The sequence below is a fragment of the Nicotiana sylvestris genome, chromosome 6, assembly GCF_000393655.2.
Source record: "Nicotiana sylvestris chromosome 6, ASM39365v2, whole genome shotgun sequence".
NCBI classification, from domain to species: Eukaryota; Viridiplantae; Streptophyta; class Magnoliopsida; order Solanales; family Solanaceae; genus Nicotiana; species Nicotiana sylvestris.
Window position 1 is genome coordinate 189,115,275 of NC_091062.1, and position 14,578 is coordinate 189,129,852.

At 36.7% G+C, this 14,578-nt stretch overlaps 1 protein-coding gene and 1 long non-coding RNA gene across 5 annotated transcripts; both read right to left on the reverse strand.

Moving 5' to 3' along the window:
- Positions 1–1,850: 1,850 nt before the first annotated feature.
- On the reverse strand, positions 1,851–2,516 carry LOC104214870 (uncharacterized). Its single transcript, XR_011400339.1, has 3 exons — positions 2,431–2,516; positions 2,197–2,272; positions 1,851–2,108 (listed from the first exon to the last, which is right to left on the reverse strand). It is a non-coding gene; the product is annotated as an uncharacterized lncRNA (long non-coding RNA).
- A 5,846-nt stretch (positions 2,517–8,362) lies between these two features.
- Positions 8,363–11,800, reverse strand: LOC104214869 (protein XRI1-like). 4 transcript variants are annotated; one of them, XM_070147719.1, is made up of 9 exons: positions 11,545–11,799; positions 10,550–10,605; positions 10,343–10,477; positions 10,114–10,253; positions 9,757–9,820; positions 9,574–9,676; positions 9,455–9,495; positions 9,226–9,309; positions 8,363–8,988 (listed from the first exon to the last, which is right to left on the reverse strand). In XM_070147719.1, the coding sequence occupies exons 1-9, from the start codon at positions 11,583–11,585 to the stop codon at positions 8,714–8,716; spliced, it is 939 nt and encodes a 312-aa protein (XP_070003820.1). In that variant the 5' UTR covers positions 11,586–11,799; the 3' UTR covers positions 8,363–8,713. The 4 variants fall into 4 exon arrangements, with proteins under 4 accessions (XP_070003820.1, XP_009762894.1, XP_070003821.1 ...); XM_009764592.2 differs by having other exon boundaries at positions 10,550–10,608; positions 11,545–11,798; XM_070147720.1 differs by lacking the exon at positions 10,343–10,477 and having other exon boundaries at positions 11,545–11,800.
- Between the last annotated feature and the right edge of the window lie 2,778 nt (positions 11,801–14,578).

Below are 14,578 nucleotides of genomic sequence, written 5' to 3' on the forward strand. Positions count from 1 at the left end.
TGGAGTTTTTTTTTGTTATATTTTTCTGTCTATTTCATTTCTGATAGTAGACTAGTGTTCTTTTGTATATTCTACTAAAATGCTCATACACTTGTGACACCAGGTCTTGGTACACACTAGTAGACTTGTGATTTTGGTTTTTATTGCGTGATTATGATTGCACTCAGTTGCTATCATGTTATTTATTTTTAACTTGGAAAAATTTGTTAAAAAGAGGAATCACGTAACTAGGTCACTGTTGGCTTGCCTAGCAACGACATTAGGAGCCATTACGGTCTATTATAGAATTGGATCGTGACAACATGGTACCAGAGCACTAGGTTCACGCAGGTCTCACAAGTTACGGGCAAGCCTAATAGAGCCTTGCAGATCGGTGCAGAGACGTTCGTACTTATCTTCGAGAGGCTATAGGGTGTTAGAAAACTACTCTTTATTCATCTCCTATCGTGCAGTTGATGGTATACTAAGTTTCTTTCTCTTAATCTCTCACAGATGGTGAGAACACACATGACGGATGTTCCAGACCCATGAGGAGCTGCTCCCCTATTGCTAGAGGCCGAGGCCGGGGGAGGGCACTAGCCCTAGGTACGGGACGAGGACATCCCAGAGTTGCCCAATTGCACCACTAGTGAATCCAGTGGAGGATCTCACTATTGAGGAGCAGGGCGAAGTGCCCGCAGTAGAGCCAGCCCCAGTCAATTTCATGTTAGCACCGGGCTTTCAGGAGGTCATGGGCCATATGCTGCGGTTCATGGATACTATGACCCATGCTGGTTTATTTCCAGCAGATCCAGCCACATCTCAGGCGGGAAAGGGAGCACAGACTCCTATTGCTCAGGCTCCTGGGCATGCAGTTATTGTTTATCAGACCCCGGGCCCGTTACCCGTGGGCGGGGCCCAGCCAGTAGCAACAACCGTACTTGAGCCTAGCCCAGCTATGGCCAGCGAGCCACAGAAGCTACTGGACAAAAGGACTAGGCTACACCCTCCTGTCTTCGGAGGTGAGCGATATGAGGATCCTCGGGATTTTATTGCATTATAGGCAAAAAGCTGTTACAAAGAGGTAATATAACTTAAAAATTGCTTCGGAGTAAAACTTTACTTTTATAATGAATAATTATTATATAGAAATGTCATCATTGAAAGGTCTGACTGTATTAGCCACAATTTTCATACCCGTAGTTGAGTCTCCATAGCTAATGTGCATATTGTTTTAAATGTTGAAAGTGAGAAATTTGTCATAATACTACTGACTCAAGACTTGAATCTAAGGTCGTTCAATAAAAGGGGACGATTCAACATATTGTTATATTTATCAAGTACTACTAAATAACAACTTTCATCAACTTACTACTTTCGCTATAGAAAAAAAAAATCAGACCTACATTCAATAGTATCTACAAAATGAAATCAGTCGATCGAGCAATTCTCACTGATGCCATACTCCACATTCCTGCATTATATTGTGGCATTTGGATTACATAGACTTCTATTCGTTCAGCCCCAAAAATTTCATGTTATGACCATACACGGCTGGTAGGATAATGAATAACAATTTCGAATAAAATACGGAATTATTTTATCCCCTTTTGATTATGGATATTAATTAATCATGGAAACTAATCTGTACTAAAATGGTACGATTAGCTATGCAATGGGATTTCCTTATCTATCTCATACTCTTAACCAAACGACCCCTCAGTGTATTCCTGTCCTTTAGAATGAAGTAAACCAAAGACTAAGAATGAAACCAAAGACTTGAAAAATCATGTAAAACTCAGAAAAAAAAGATAACTATCGTAAATAAAAAGTTTACTTATAACAAGAAATATAGGTTCCATATCGCATAAGAGTCATTCTTGAACCAAAAACTGGAAAAAAACAACTAGAAATGTTTCTCATTGTCCAAAATGGAGTCTAAAAATTTCAAGGGCATTTTGGTCCTCCTTCTTGTGTCTTCCAATCTCTGTAGCATGAACAACAATCTTTTTGTCCAAAAGTACCCGGTGGAACGCACTGACACCAGTTACAACACTTATTGCAAAATAATAAACAGTTATTTTTGTGAGATGTATTTGAGCATCGATGATCACATGCACTCGAACACTCTACAAAAGCATTAAAAAAAAGGTCATTTAGTTTCTTGAAATATAGTTAATTAATTGATTATATAAATATAATAAAAAAAGTGCTTACGATCAGTAGGAACTGGACAAGTGGTTGGACCAACCGGAGGTTTTGCTACTAGTGAAGCGTCAAAACGTCGATATGCCTGTTTATTCAGCAAATTAAAGATGAAAAGGAAACACTCATCAAATCATTGTTTAAACAATAATTTAAGACAAATTAGTCATGTTAGCATGTTTCAAATATTGAATGCTCAAAGCAAAAAATAAATAAAAATTCAAAATAGTAAAAATATTCACTCACGAGAGAAACTTCAAGGAAACATAATGAGGCGACCAACGAGAGAAGCAAAGTAGCTTGTGATCTTTTTGAAATAGCCATACTCGAAGTTTTTTTGTGTTTTGACGTTACTTTTTTATGGTAGAGAACCTCCTACTTATATATGCGTGGTCCTAAGTTTGCACAAAATGGGAAGATTGATAATGTAATAAAACAGTAATTAATACGTAATTATAGATTGATAATGCAAAACTTAAATAATTAAAATGTTATTATAGGTCAAAATATACTAACAATGGTAAGAACAGATCAACCGCAAAATTTTCACTGTCAAAGATTTGCATAAATGGAATTAGTTTTTCTAAACGACTGTCTTGCCAATATTAGTGGCTGTATTCAAGAGATTAATATATGTTTTCCGTTAATCAATGCATTTAAATATCAATTACAAGATCCCAAAATCTCCGCCAATATGTTGTTTTTGATAAATTTGCATTTTGAGATCTAAAAGTCTTTTACTTTGTGTCATTCATTAAGAGACCAACAAGAAATTTCTACTTTAGAGTAAAACTGTCGTTTCGAGAAATAGAATGGGTCTAGGTACGATGAGATGGTCAAACTAGAAGAGTTACATTTTTTTTTAAATGTAAGGTATTAACTATCACTAGAAGGGTGAAAATAGGGGTGTACAAAGGAAATCGACTGTCACGATCCAAAATCTAACTAGTCGTGATGACACCTAACTTATCTCGCTAGGTAAGCCAACTCATCAAGTCCAATACAATATAACTTACTGAGGAAAAATAAATGATCTCTTATACACCTCCCCAGGACTAGTAGTACAAATCATGAGCTTCTAAGAATAGAGTTTACAAAGCTGATATAAAAAAAATAAAAAAAATACATCATCTGTTTGACAATTACATAAACAGAGTTTAAAATTCTAAGGCTACCATGAACAAGAGGCAGCTACAACCGTGATGCCGGTACATTTTCCAAGTCAGCTACCATCGAACACAGCAACGTCGACATTCAAAATATGCACGCAATGTGCAGGAAGTGTAGTATGAGTACAACCGACCCTATGTACTCAATAAGTAACAAACCTAAACTTAGGTTTAAAGTAGTGATGAGCTTGTACCAAGGTCAGAGTCCATACCAATATCCAGTAACATCTCATAACAATATAATTAAAGCATCACAAGGAATAACTCAATAATAAAATGCTCAGCTCGTTCACAGTTCCAAAAAGAAATATTTTAGTATAATCGTAAAACTCAATTCTTTTCACTGAAATCACCAAAATATGAGTAAGTCTGAAAACTATGATCTTTCCCGTAAAACTTTCTTTCAAAATAGGAGATTTCATTTTTCAAATGGCATGAGGAAAGTACATCTCTATGCCTATATTTCAATGTGCATGCCAATGCAATGAAAAATAGTGACAAAATCATATGCATACTCTCAGAGTATCAATTCACTCAATTCTCACAGTCACTCATGCCTCGCAGTCACTCAATCCTCCCAAGTCACTCGGCACTCGCACTCAGTAGGTACATGCGCTCACCGGGGGTGTGCAGACTCCGGAGGGGCTCCTTCAGCCCAAACGCTATAACATGCCACCTTGTGGCATAAATCAATCAGGCCTTCGGCCTCACTCATTCATAAATCAGTAACAATATGCTGCGGCGTGCAGCCCGATCCCATAATCATCCTCACAATTAGGCCCTTGGCCTCACTCAGTCATCAATCTCTCCAGTCTCTCGGGCTCAAAATGTCATGAAAATCAGCCCAAAAATGATGATATAATGTATCAATAATAACAACTAAGACCGAGATATTATATGAATAAATGAATATGACTGAGTATGAAATATCAATGAAATCGGTGAGATGACAACAAGAAACAACCATTATGGGTCCCAACAATATCGGCATAAAGCCTAAACATGATATCTAACATGATATACAGCTCAATTTACTTATCACATGGTGAAAACACAGATATCAACAAAGTAGGACCACTACACAGTGTCCTGGAAACAACAGAGTCACCATTCACAAGGTGCACGCCCACACGCCCGTCACCTAGCATGTGCGTCACCTCAACATCAATCACATAACACATAATTCGGGGTTTCATACCCCCAACACTAAGTTTAAAAGAGTTACTTATCTCAAATAAGCCGATTCCAATGTCCAGCAAGCTAAACAATGCTCCAGAAATTCAGTTGTGCGTATCAACTTCCGAACAGCTTGAATCTAATCATAATTAATTCGATTCAGTCAACACAAATTATAGGAATTAATTCCATATGAAAATGCTAATTTTCCAACTAAAACCGAAATTAACTCAAAAATTTCCCGTGGGGCCCTACGTCCCGGAACCCGACAAAAGTTACAAAATCTGAATGCTCATTCGACCACGAGTCCAACCATACCAAATTTACCAAATTCTGACATCAACTCGACCTTCAAATCCTCAAATCTTATTTTCAAATCCCTAGGTCCAAATTCTCAATTTACACCTCCAAAACATGTAATCTAGTCGGATTATTCGATGATAATTCAATATTATGGAGTAGAAATAATCACAAGTGGCTTACCCAAGATTTCCCATGATTTCTTGCTCAAAAAATCGCCCCAAGCCGTGTTCTTGCACCCAAAAATGTCAAAATGGGCTAAAAACCAGAACAACATTAAAAACACGATTCTGGTCGCTAAAGGCCCAATTACCGTCGCTATAAGTGTCAAATCTGGTCGCTAAAGGTGCGCACCAGATCCTGCTGCACTAACAGTCTTTAACTTCATTAAAAATGCTCTAACTCCATCATACGAACTCGGAATTTGATGATTCTTGTTCCTATGAGTCACAAATAACAATACGAACCTAGTCTTTAAATCGAAACTCAATTTGGAGCTCATTTGCTTAGTGCGATACCCATTTCGCTCGTTAAATAATTAACTCATGTTTCACGTTAAAAACCCTACTTGACGAAATTAGACCAAACTTTCCAGATCACTCCTATAATTCATTATAAAAATTCCGGAAGGATCGAAATCAAATTTTGATCTCTAGAACTAAAAATGGACCTCTAGATCATTACATGTTTATGCTCAAAATACCAATTTCTTCCAAAATCTGTTCCAAAACTCATCCGAGCCACATAGGACCCCAACTAAATGTACTAACAAATCACATAATATGACACAAACTTAGTCGATATCTCAAATTACATTGAACAATACTAAAACATGAATCACACCCCAATTCAAGCCTATTCAAAACTAACAAATTCCAATTTCTACATTCAATGCCGAAACCTATCAAATCAATTCCGATTGACCTCAAATTTTGCACACAAGTCATAAATGACATAACGGAGCTGTTCAAATTTTCAGAATCGTATTTCAATCCCGATATCAAAAAGTCAACTCCCCGGTCAAACTTCCAAACTCAAATTTCCTATTTTCGCCATTTCAAGCCTAATTTAACTATAGACTTCCAAAAAGAATTTCGGACACGCTCCAAAGTCCAAAATCACCATACGGAGCTATTGGAATAAAAAAAAATCTATTTCGGGATCATTTACACATATTTTACCATCCGTCCATTTATTCAACTTAAGCTTCCAAAACAAGAATTGTTCTTTCAGTTAAATCCCAAATCATCCGAAAAATCAAACTTGACTACCCTCGCAGTTCATAATACACATTTCAAAGCTGCTCGAGACCTTAAGCCACCGAACGGAACGTTAATTCTCAAAATGACAAGTCGGGTCGTTACACCGACAAATCGCACCAACCCGATAATCCGAGTCAAACTGAGAAAAAAAAACCCGACTATGGTTTGGTTTGATTTGGTTTGGTGTTGGAAAAAAAACCCGACCATAATTGGTTTGGTTTGGTTTTAACTAAAGAAAGTCAAACCGAAACCAAACCAACCCGACATTACATATATCAAAATTTTAGATATATTTAATATATAAATATACTTATTGTGATGTAATTTATAAATATTTCTTAAAAACTTTCATAATTTTATCTTTTAAGGTATTATTTCAAGGTTGGACTTAGAACTTTTGAATGCTTGAATAGATTTTATAGCCATTAATATTAGTAAATTTTATAATGCTAACAAAAGTCCAAACCAAAATCAAATCAATACTAATGCTAACAAAAGACATTCAATTCAATATTACGAACGAGAATGTATTAAATATCTATTTTTTATTTTGCAACAATTTAGATAAAAATGCATAACCTATTTTTATTTTTCTTTAGCGTTTAGTCATGTAATTAATACTCCCTTATTAATCTATTTATTTTAGCATGACTTAGTACTTTTAGATAATGTTTATTTTTGTTATGGATTTTTAATTAGCAATATTTATATTACATAATTTTATTGTTTTTATTGTTGAAAATTTTAGGATAATGCCATGACACATCTCATATTTTGTATTATTTTCTTGGAAAATACTTTATATAGTTGTATCTTACTAGGATTAAAGAAATATTTTGAGCAAATCTTATATGTTTTGTTCTACGAAGATTTTACCAGAAAACCTCCCGAAAAAACCCGAATAACCCGAAAATTCGAGAAAAACCGAGATTGAAAAACTCGAATTTTATTGGTTTGGTTTGGTCTTTAGATTTAATAACCCGATATAATTGGTTTGGTAATTGTAAAATCCGAACCAATCCGGCCAATGTACACTCTTAGGTGAAAATATGTAATTATTATTATTATTATTATTATATAGGTACAGGGGATGAGAAATCTTTTAGGATTTTACTGGGTTGTTGATATGGGATGAGAAATAGGGGAGGGATTACAAATTGGGAATCGAGCTTTTACTGTAAATATGTTACTGATGTTATGGCATCATTCGGGTTGATTTTTTTCTTTTTTTGGACATTGTCGTTCGAGGAAAAATATGTAAATTACGTGATAAAGAATGATGTTAAAGATAGTTTGTCATAAATAGCAGGATATGCAAATATTTGTCATTGCGACAGGGCAGTAAGTACAAAATTTATGAATTGAATAAGGATATTCAGCGACAGTCAAAAGGAAGGTGATCCAATTATGATGAGCCACAGGAAAGATTCATCCCAATCCATTTAAATTGAGATTTGAGAGGGTTGAGATTGAGCAGACAGCATGTACATTGTTTTTTTCACAAATAGAAACCAAACAAACATAAAACATTATAGTACCTCATCTTTGTATAAACAGTTTATAAGATTATACAGCAAAGCAAAGCAAATTCTAAGAGAATTATTGGTTCAAACATGTCTGCTTTATATTTTTGGAAAATTCTTTCTTGGGAAAGCTCTGTTTAGGCCAAACACAGTGAGTCCTCAAAATGGGATTTTTTATATTTATGAGGGGAGAGTCCATAGTTTTAGAAGATTTTGTTCCCATACAACATGCCATAGATTTCTGAAAATGGATTCCATAGATCAGCTGCTTAGGAATTACACAAGCACCAAACCTTGTTTGTCATGATTCGACCCATACCTCAGACCCAAGATCAAGCATCAACGCTGCTCATAACAACGTACCAAACCAGCTTGACAAGTTGATAACATTTCAAGATCAGCTTGTTTGTAATATACTGTACATCAGTTGCCTAATCCAGCAACATCAACTGACTTATTTTCAGTCTCCCTTTGGCAACCCATAAAAGATAAATAACGACAGAAAAAACCAGTCACATTGTTAACAAGATCCATAGACCAGCCATCAGGGGCGGATCTAGCATATACCGGGCGGGTTCAATTGAACCCATTACTTTTGACGCGGAGTAAAATTTTATATGTAAAAATTCATTAAAATTGCAAAACTAGTATATATGAACCCATAACTAAAAATATAATGGGTTTAATGCTAAATTTTTTGAAAGTTGAACCCATAGGGTCTAAATACTGGATCCGCTTCTGCTAGCCATAGATGCATGTGTAACAGACTAACAGTGACTTGCATTGGATTGGGATTATGCTTACATTGCCTGAGGATATCCAAAAAATCTATTGGCCTAATTGATTAGGCAAGACCTCTTTAAGCATTTGAGCATTAAGAATTTGCTAACTTATCAAAATAGATAAGTCATCCATCTACTAATCCAATATACATGGAGATTTCAAAATCATGGGAGACTGCTCCACTTGCAAGTCTCCCCATGTTCTCCCTAATAAAGACCCGTTCACAAATCAACTTATATGCCAAAGGTGCCCAAAACAATACCCCGAAACTGCTGAGCAATCCCAAGCAAAAGTATGCCAAAAACACATTTTAAGATCATCCTTTAGTTCTCATGATTGTAATGCTGCCTCTTCCGCCCTCTATGTTAATTTTTGTCTTGCCAACGACAGGTTTCCCAGAAAAAGCTGATGTGGGATAAGAAGGTGGATCTTGATTGCTTTGCTTCGACTTGGATGGTGGTGGAGTGTGTATCTTTTTGTTAATCTCTTTTAACGTCACATCTCCTTGAGCACTGCAGGGTTTGATAAAGCCGAATGGGTACACTACAGAAGATGCACCTTTTTTGGGAGGTTGCATGTATGAATTCCTACCTGAGTACATAGTCATCAGTTAAAAATAGGAGCTCAGTTGCAGCAAGTTTTCCATGTGTTTTCATGCAATATAACTGAAGCAAAAACGTAAACACTGAAAACCCCACACTATGGACAATATCATAACAAGGGGATTTTTCACAATGTTATGAATTTTTGGCTATTTGAGACTTAAGAGAATATGATTAAGTGTAACCATGAATAAGTACCCAGTGTAATCATAGATAAAGTACTAACCTTTGAAAATAATGTTTCCACAAGTACGAACAGAACTGCTTTTAACCATAGTTGTCTCACGTTCTGGCGAGGAATTAATAACCTCTGCAACAGATAAGCTGCCATCAATCAAATATTAAACACGAATAACATGAAAAGGAAGAGAAGAACACCAGCACATAATAAAGAATATAGAAGAGACAGGGACCAGAAAGGAAGAAAACATCCAAGGGAAAGAGAGATTCTCTACCTATTATGTCAGCTTGAACATCAGGTACTCCAGATGTATTCCTGTTAAACAAAGTGCGTTAGAGCACAGAGTATAATTATAAGTCCTTACAAGCATGGACGGCTAAGGATTAAATTTACATATCCTCGGAACCAGGCTGCAACTCAGGATCATTAAAGCAATCGGTAAGCCATTCTTCAGAAGACTCATCCAAACCTTCATGAGCCGAAGATGTTGCACCACCTAGAAAAACATATTCCGTCAATAGGAAATTCAAAAGTTTTAAGCAGATATAGGTTTAGAATAATGTTGCACGGATTGACCTGCATATTCGGATAACCAGTCTGAGACCTCGCATATAGCTTCTTCGAAATATGCATCCCTCTCCTGCATTATCCAACTTCCATGTAGGTCACTTTTTAAAAATTGTTTCTATGTCAGATACTTTTTCTGCCTTACCTAGTATCATAAATATGTAATGAAGCAGAATTTAAAAGGTGTATGAGGTTCCTTATAGACCAAATTCCACTACTGATCTGTTGGCTTAACAGCACTCTTAACTTGGTTTCACGTGTGAGAAACAGCACATGCTATTAATGCTAAAGTATGATTAGTAGTGTGCTACTGTGCTTTGCCAGACATCTCCTCAAAGCACAAGGCAAACATGTAGTAGTAGTAACCTTTGATTTTAAGCAGGTTAATGGAATCTCTTCGTTTGAACCAGAAACATCCAGGATCTCAGCGTCAAATTGCAGCATTCTGCGTCTTTTTACCACTTTAGCAGGTTCTCTGCACTGCTCCAATTCCTTGGTTGTAACATCTGGATCAAACCACTTAAATCACGTTAACATGCTTAAACTGTGCTGAGTACTAGACGATAGAGATAATTGTTATATTTAGATCCTTTACCCTTGACATTGAGTGTCAAGTCACCACAGTCCTTAACTGGAGTGGTCTCATCATCAAACATGTAGGAAAGATCTTCCTTATTTTCAGTTACACCAGTCCATAAACATTCCGATACGTCTGCTTGAGGCTGCAGCCCTGTTTAACATGGATGACTCGACTCAACTATCTTTCTCACTTGAAATTGCTAGAGACAGTAGCTAAACTTACCAAAGTTCTCACGGTCTTCAAGAAAAGTTTCCCCACATTGCCAATCCCATATCTCGCTGCTACAGTTTCATCAAATAAAACAATCAATCCATTCAATTCTAGATTCGTTTTATAATTAAAATAAATGTACGGACTACCTCTCAACATGTAAAATATTTCACTTGAACAGATCTCATTTTATGATGATTCAAGCATTATCCTTTAAATATATGAACAGCGTCGAAAATTTACATATATACATGTTGATCCAAAAAGTGGGAAATAGAAAAGCCGACACAGAAATGCAGAAAATGCTTGAGACATGATCACCTATAACACACAAAGCAGAAAATGCTTGAGACATGATCACCTATAACACAGAAAGTAGAAGCATAAAATTCGAGTCACTAGACCAAATTAGAGGTACACAGCGCCATTATACAATACAATACATAGACAGGCAGAACTGTAATAAAATTTAAGGAGAAATGATAAAAGACCACTTGTATCTACCATTAATCACCCAATGGGAAACACATTACAAAATAAATGCTAATGGGAACATCAACTAGTAATAAAATAGAGACAATTAATAACGGATATCAGAAATTAATAAGAGAGTGAAACCAGGATTTTAAGTACAGTAAGTGGAACTTAACGAAAATAGGTAGCATTTGTTTTGCAAACTCATTATAAACTTCAAACAAACGACTCTTATAGTATAAATAAAAGAAAGAAAGAAAACATTATGTGTGTCAGTGTGTGTGTGTGTATGTGTAATTTAACCCGAACTGGTGCCTTCACACTATGCCATTATGATAAAATTGAAAATACAAACTCCGGCAATTCAATTTCCAGCATTTTCACGACTAACAAAGTTGAACTACAGAACTGAAACATCAATCTAAGCAAAGCCAAGAGAAACAATAATAAACCCAATATATCACTAAAAAAAAAGCACGAAAATTGGAGAAAAAAAATTACAACGACGCACTCAAAAGGAATAAAAAAACTACCTGTTACTATCGAAATCCATGGGCAGATCAGGCATCGCCATTAACCGCTCAACTGTTTTACTCTTAAAAATAGCCGGCAGAGAAGATCAACAGAAAAAGGGTAAAGAGAGTAAATGAGAAAATGATGGGTGCTATAGTTACTGCTATATTGAAGAAAGTGCCCGACCAGGGAGTTGGTCTATACTCTATATTTTAGATAACCACAAAAAAAAATTCTTAAGTTTTGAGTGGGTGCGCTATTTTATTGCGATTTATGTACACTGGTCTTTAGTTAGTCTTCTTATATAAATGATGAGTTTCCTCCATTACAGCGAGAGAGTATATAGTGGCCCTCAAAGTCCGTTATTTTATGGGACCCACTACTCTCTGTCTCCAACATACTTCCCAATTCTTTCCTTTTGTTTTGCGTGACTTCTTTTAATTAATGTGGTCCTTCTAAGTTTTAAGGTATTCCTATTTTCTTTCTTATATTTCAAATAAGATGAGATATATTTTTTTTTAATCTATTAATGATATATTTTTAATTTTAAAAATAATTTAACTTAACTTAAAAAATAGACTTTGAAATTCTTGGCGTACAATAAGCGTGTCTTGCTACGTGCGCCAAATCGACAATGGGTAGAGGGAGCTGGGGAAGGCTCAGGCACTCAACAGCTGACGATAGAAGCTTTTAAGCGAAGTGGAGGGGGCAAGGAAGCAATTGCATCATTGGAACAATTGGGAGCTGGAAAGGAAGATTGGCCACCTTTGGTGCTTAAGGGGGAGGAATTCCAAACTCCGACGAGTATTGGGGTAGACGGCAGAGGGGTAACAAGTCCCAATTCCGAAAAAAATGGTGGAAATCAATTGGTATTGAATCAGAAAGCGCTGCAGGTGAATAATGTGACAAATTCGACTGCTAATGCTCCAGATCTGGGCAGGTCAGCGGGTGATGTAATCTCGGGTGCTCAGAGAAGCTTAAATTTAGTGAAATCAGTGGAGTGCAACCCAAATAATGGTGTGGCCAAAGAGGGGTCCAAACTGGTGGTAACAAATCCTGGTGATAACACTAGAGTGCAAAATTTGAACAAAACAGTGGAGCATGCACCTTTGGGGATTCAGATGGACAAATCCACAGCAAATCCAACTGGAACAAGGGAATGGAAAAACTTATTTGTGGGTAATAGAATGGCGGCAAGGGGTATGAACTTAAGCTTTGTAGCCCCAGTTGTGAAGGATGGGGAGAAGATTATTGAACTAAACAGGGAGGAAATAGAAAAAGAAAATGCAAAGTGGAGGCAAGCATTGATACTGTATGTGGTAGGTGATACCCCGACCATTGGAGCTCTCGAGAGATTTATTTCAGCGCATTGGAATTTTGCCTCAAAACCAAAAGTTTTCTATCACAATGATGGATACTTTGTAGCGAGGTTCAATTGCATGGAAGACAGGGACGAGGTACTCTACTCAGGACCATACACAATCAGCAATAAGCCAATAATTATAAAACCATGGAGAGCGAGCTTTGATTTTCAGGTTGAAGTACTTCAAACTGTTCCAATATGGGCTAAATTCCCAAATCTTCCCCTAAGCTGCTGGGGAATGGATTCACTAAGCAGAACTAGAAGTGGGCTAGGGATTCCCTTATATGCTGACAAGTGCACAACAAAAGTAGAACGGATTTTGTATGCTAGGATCCTAATTGAAATGGATGTTACCAGAGAATTACCAACTAGGATCAAGGTGTTAGATCCTAATGGGAGAATTTTTGAACAAGAAGTGGAGTATGACTAGGTACCAGCATATTGCCCTCACTGTTTACAGGTTGGCCACACTTGTAAACCAATGCAAAAACAGCCTCCAGCCATAGCTCCAAAGATAAAGATTACAAACCCAAAACAAGCTTGGATAAAGAAACCTGAGAAGACTGCGGATACACAGGTGTGAGCCACAAAAGGTGACCAACTAGTACAGCAAGAGAAGGAAGCCCAGGTCACAAAAAATTCCAGTCTAGTAGGGAATCCATCAACAGATCAATGGCAACTTGCAAGGAGAAAATCTGCCATGAAAGGAGTTCAAAATGTAGCAGAGTAGAAGGTGAATGTATCAAATGGCTTTAGTCCCCTTGGTGAACAGAATTTTCAGTATGTGATGCATATTGGATGTGCTGAGGAGAACAAAGGACAGAGTAGCTATAGTAAGGATCCTGGGGATTCAAACACTCTTTTTATCCCAGTATGAATCTGATAACTTGGAATGTGATGGGTTTAAACAAACCCTATAAGCAGAAGGAATTTAGGGCGTTTATGAAGTGTAGCAATCATAGTTGTTCTTGAGCATAGGGTGAAAGAGCAAAATGTAGCTAAAACAACTGAGAAAATTGCAAAGGGTTGGAGCTGGCACCATAACTATAATCATAGCAACAGAGGTCAAATTTGGATTCTATGGGACCCAAACTACATTACCTATAATATGGTGAGTATGTCTGATCAATACATACATGGGGTGGTGACCATACAGAGGTTGAATCTGAAGTTCAATTTTACTACCATTTATGGATTACATACCATTAAGGACAGGAAGCAGATGTGGGCTAATTTGAGAGCACTGAACCAGCTACAAATAGAGCCCTGGCTGGTCATGGGTGATTTCAATACCATCTCACACGCAGAGGACAAACAATGTGGAGCACCAGTTCATGAAGGAGAGATCAGAGACTTTAACGACTATTTAGTGGATACAAATATGAATGAAATGAGATATATTGGTAGATGGTTTACATGGACTAACAACCATGTATTCAGTAAAATTGATAGGGCCTTAGTTAATGCTGAGTGGATGATCAGGTTCCCTAAAAAAGAGGTCCTTGTACTGGATCCAAATCTTTCTGATCATTCCCCGTTATGTATTAAAATGGATGAGGAGAATTTTCAGGGGCCAAGAACTTTTAGTTTTCTAAACTGCATAGCGGAGCATCACAATTTCCTGAAAGTTGTAAATGAAGCATGGCAAATACCTATGGGAGGAAGTTGGATGAATAGAGTGTGGATGAGGC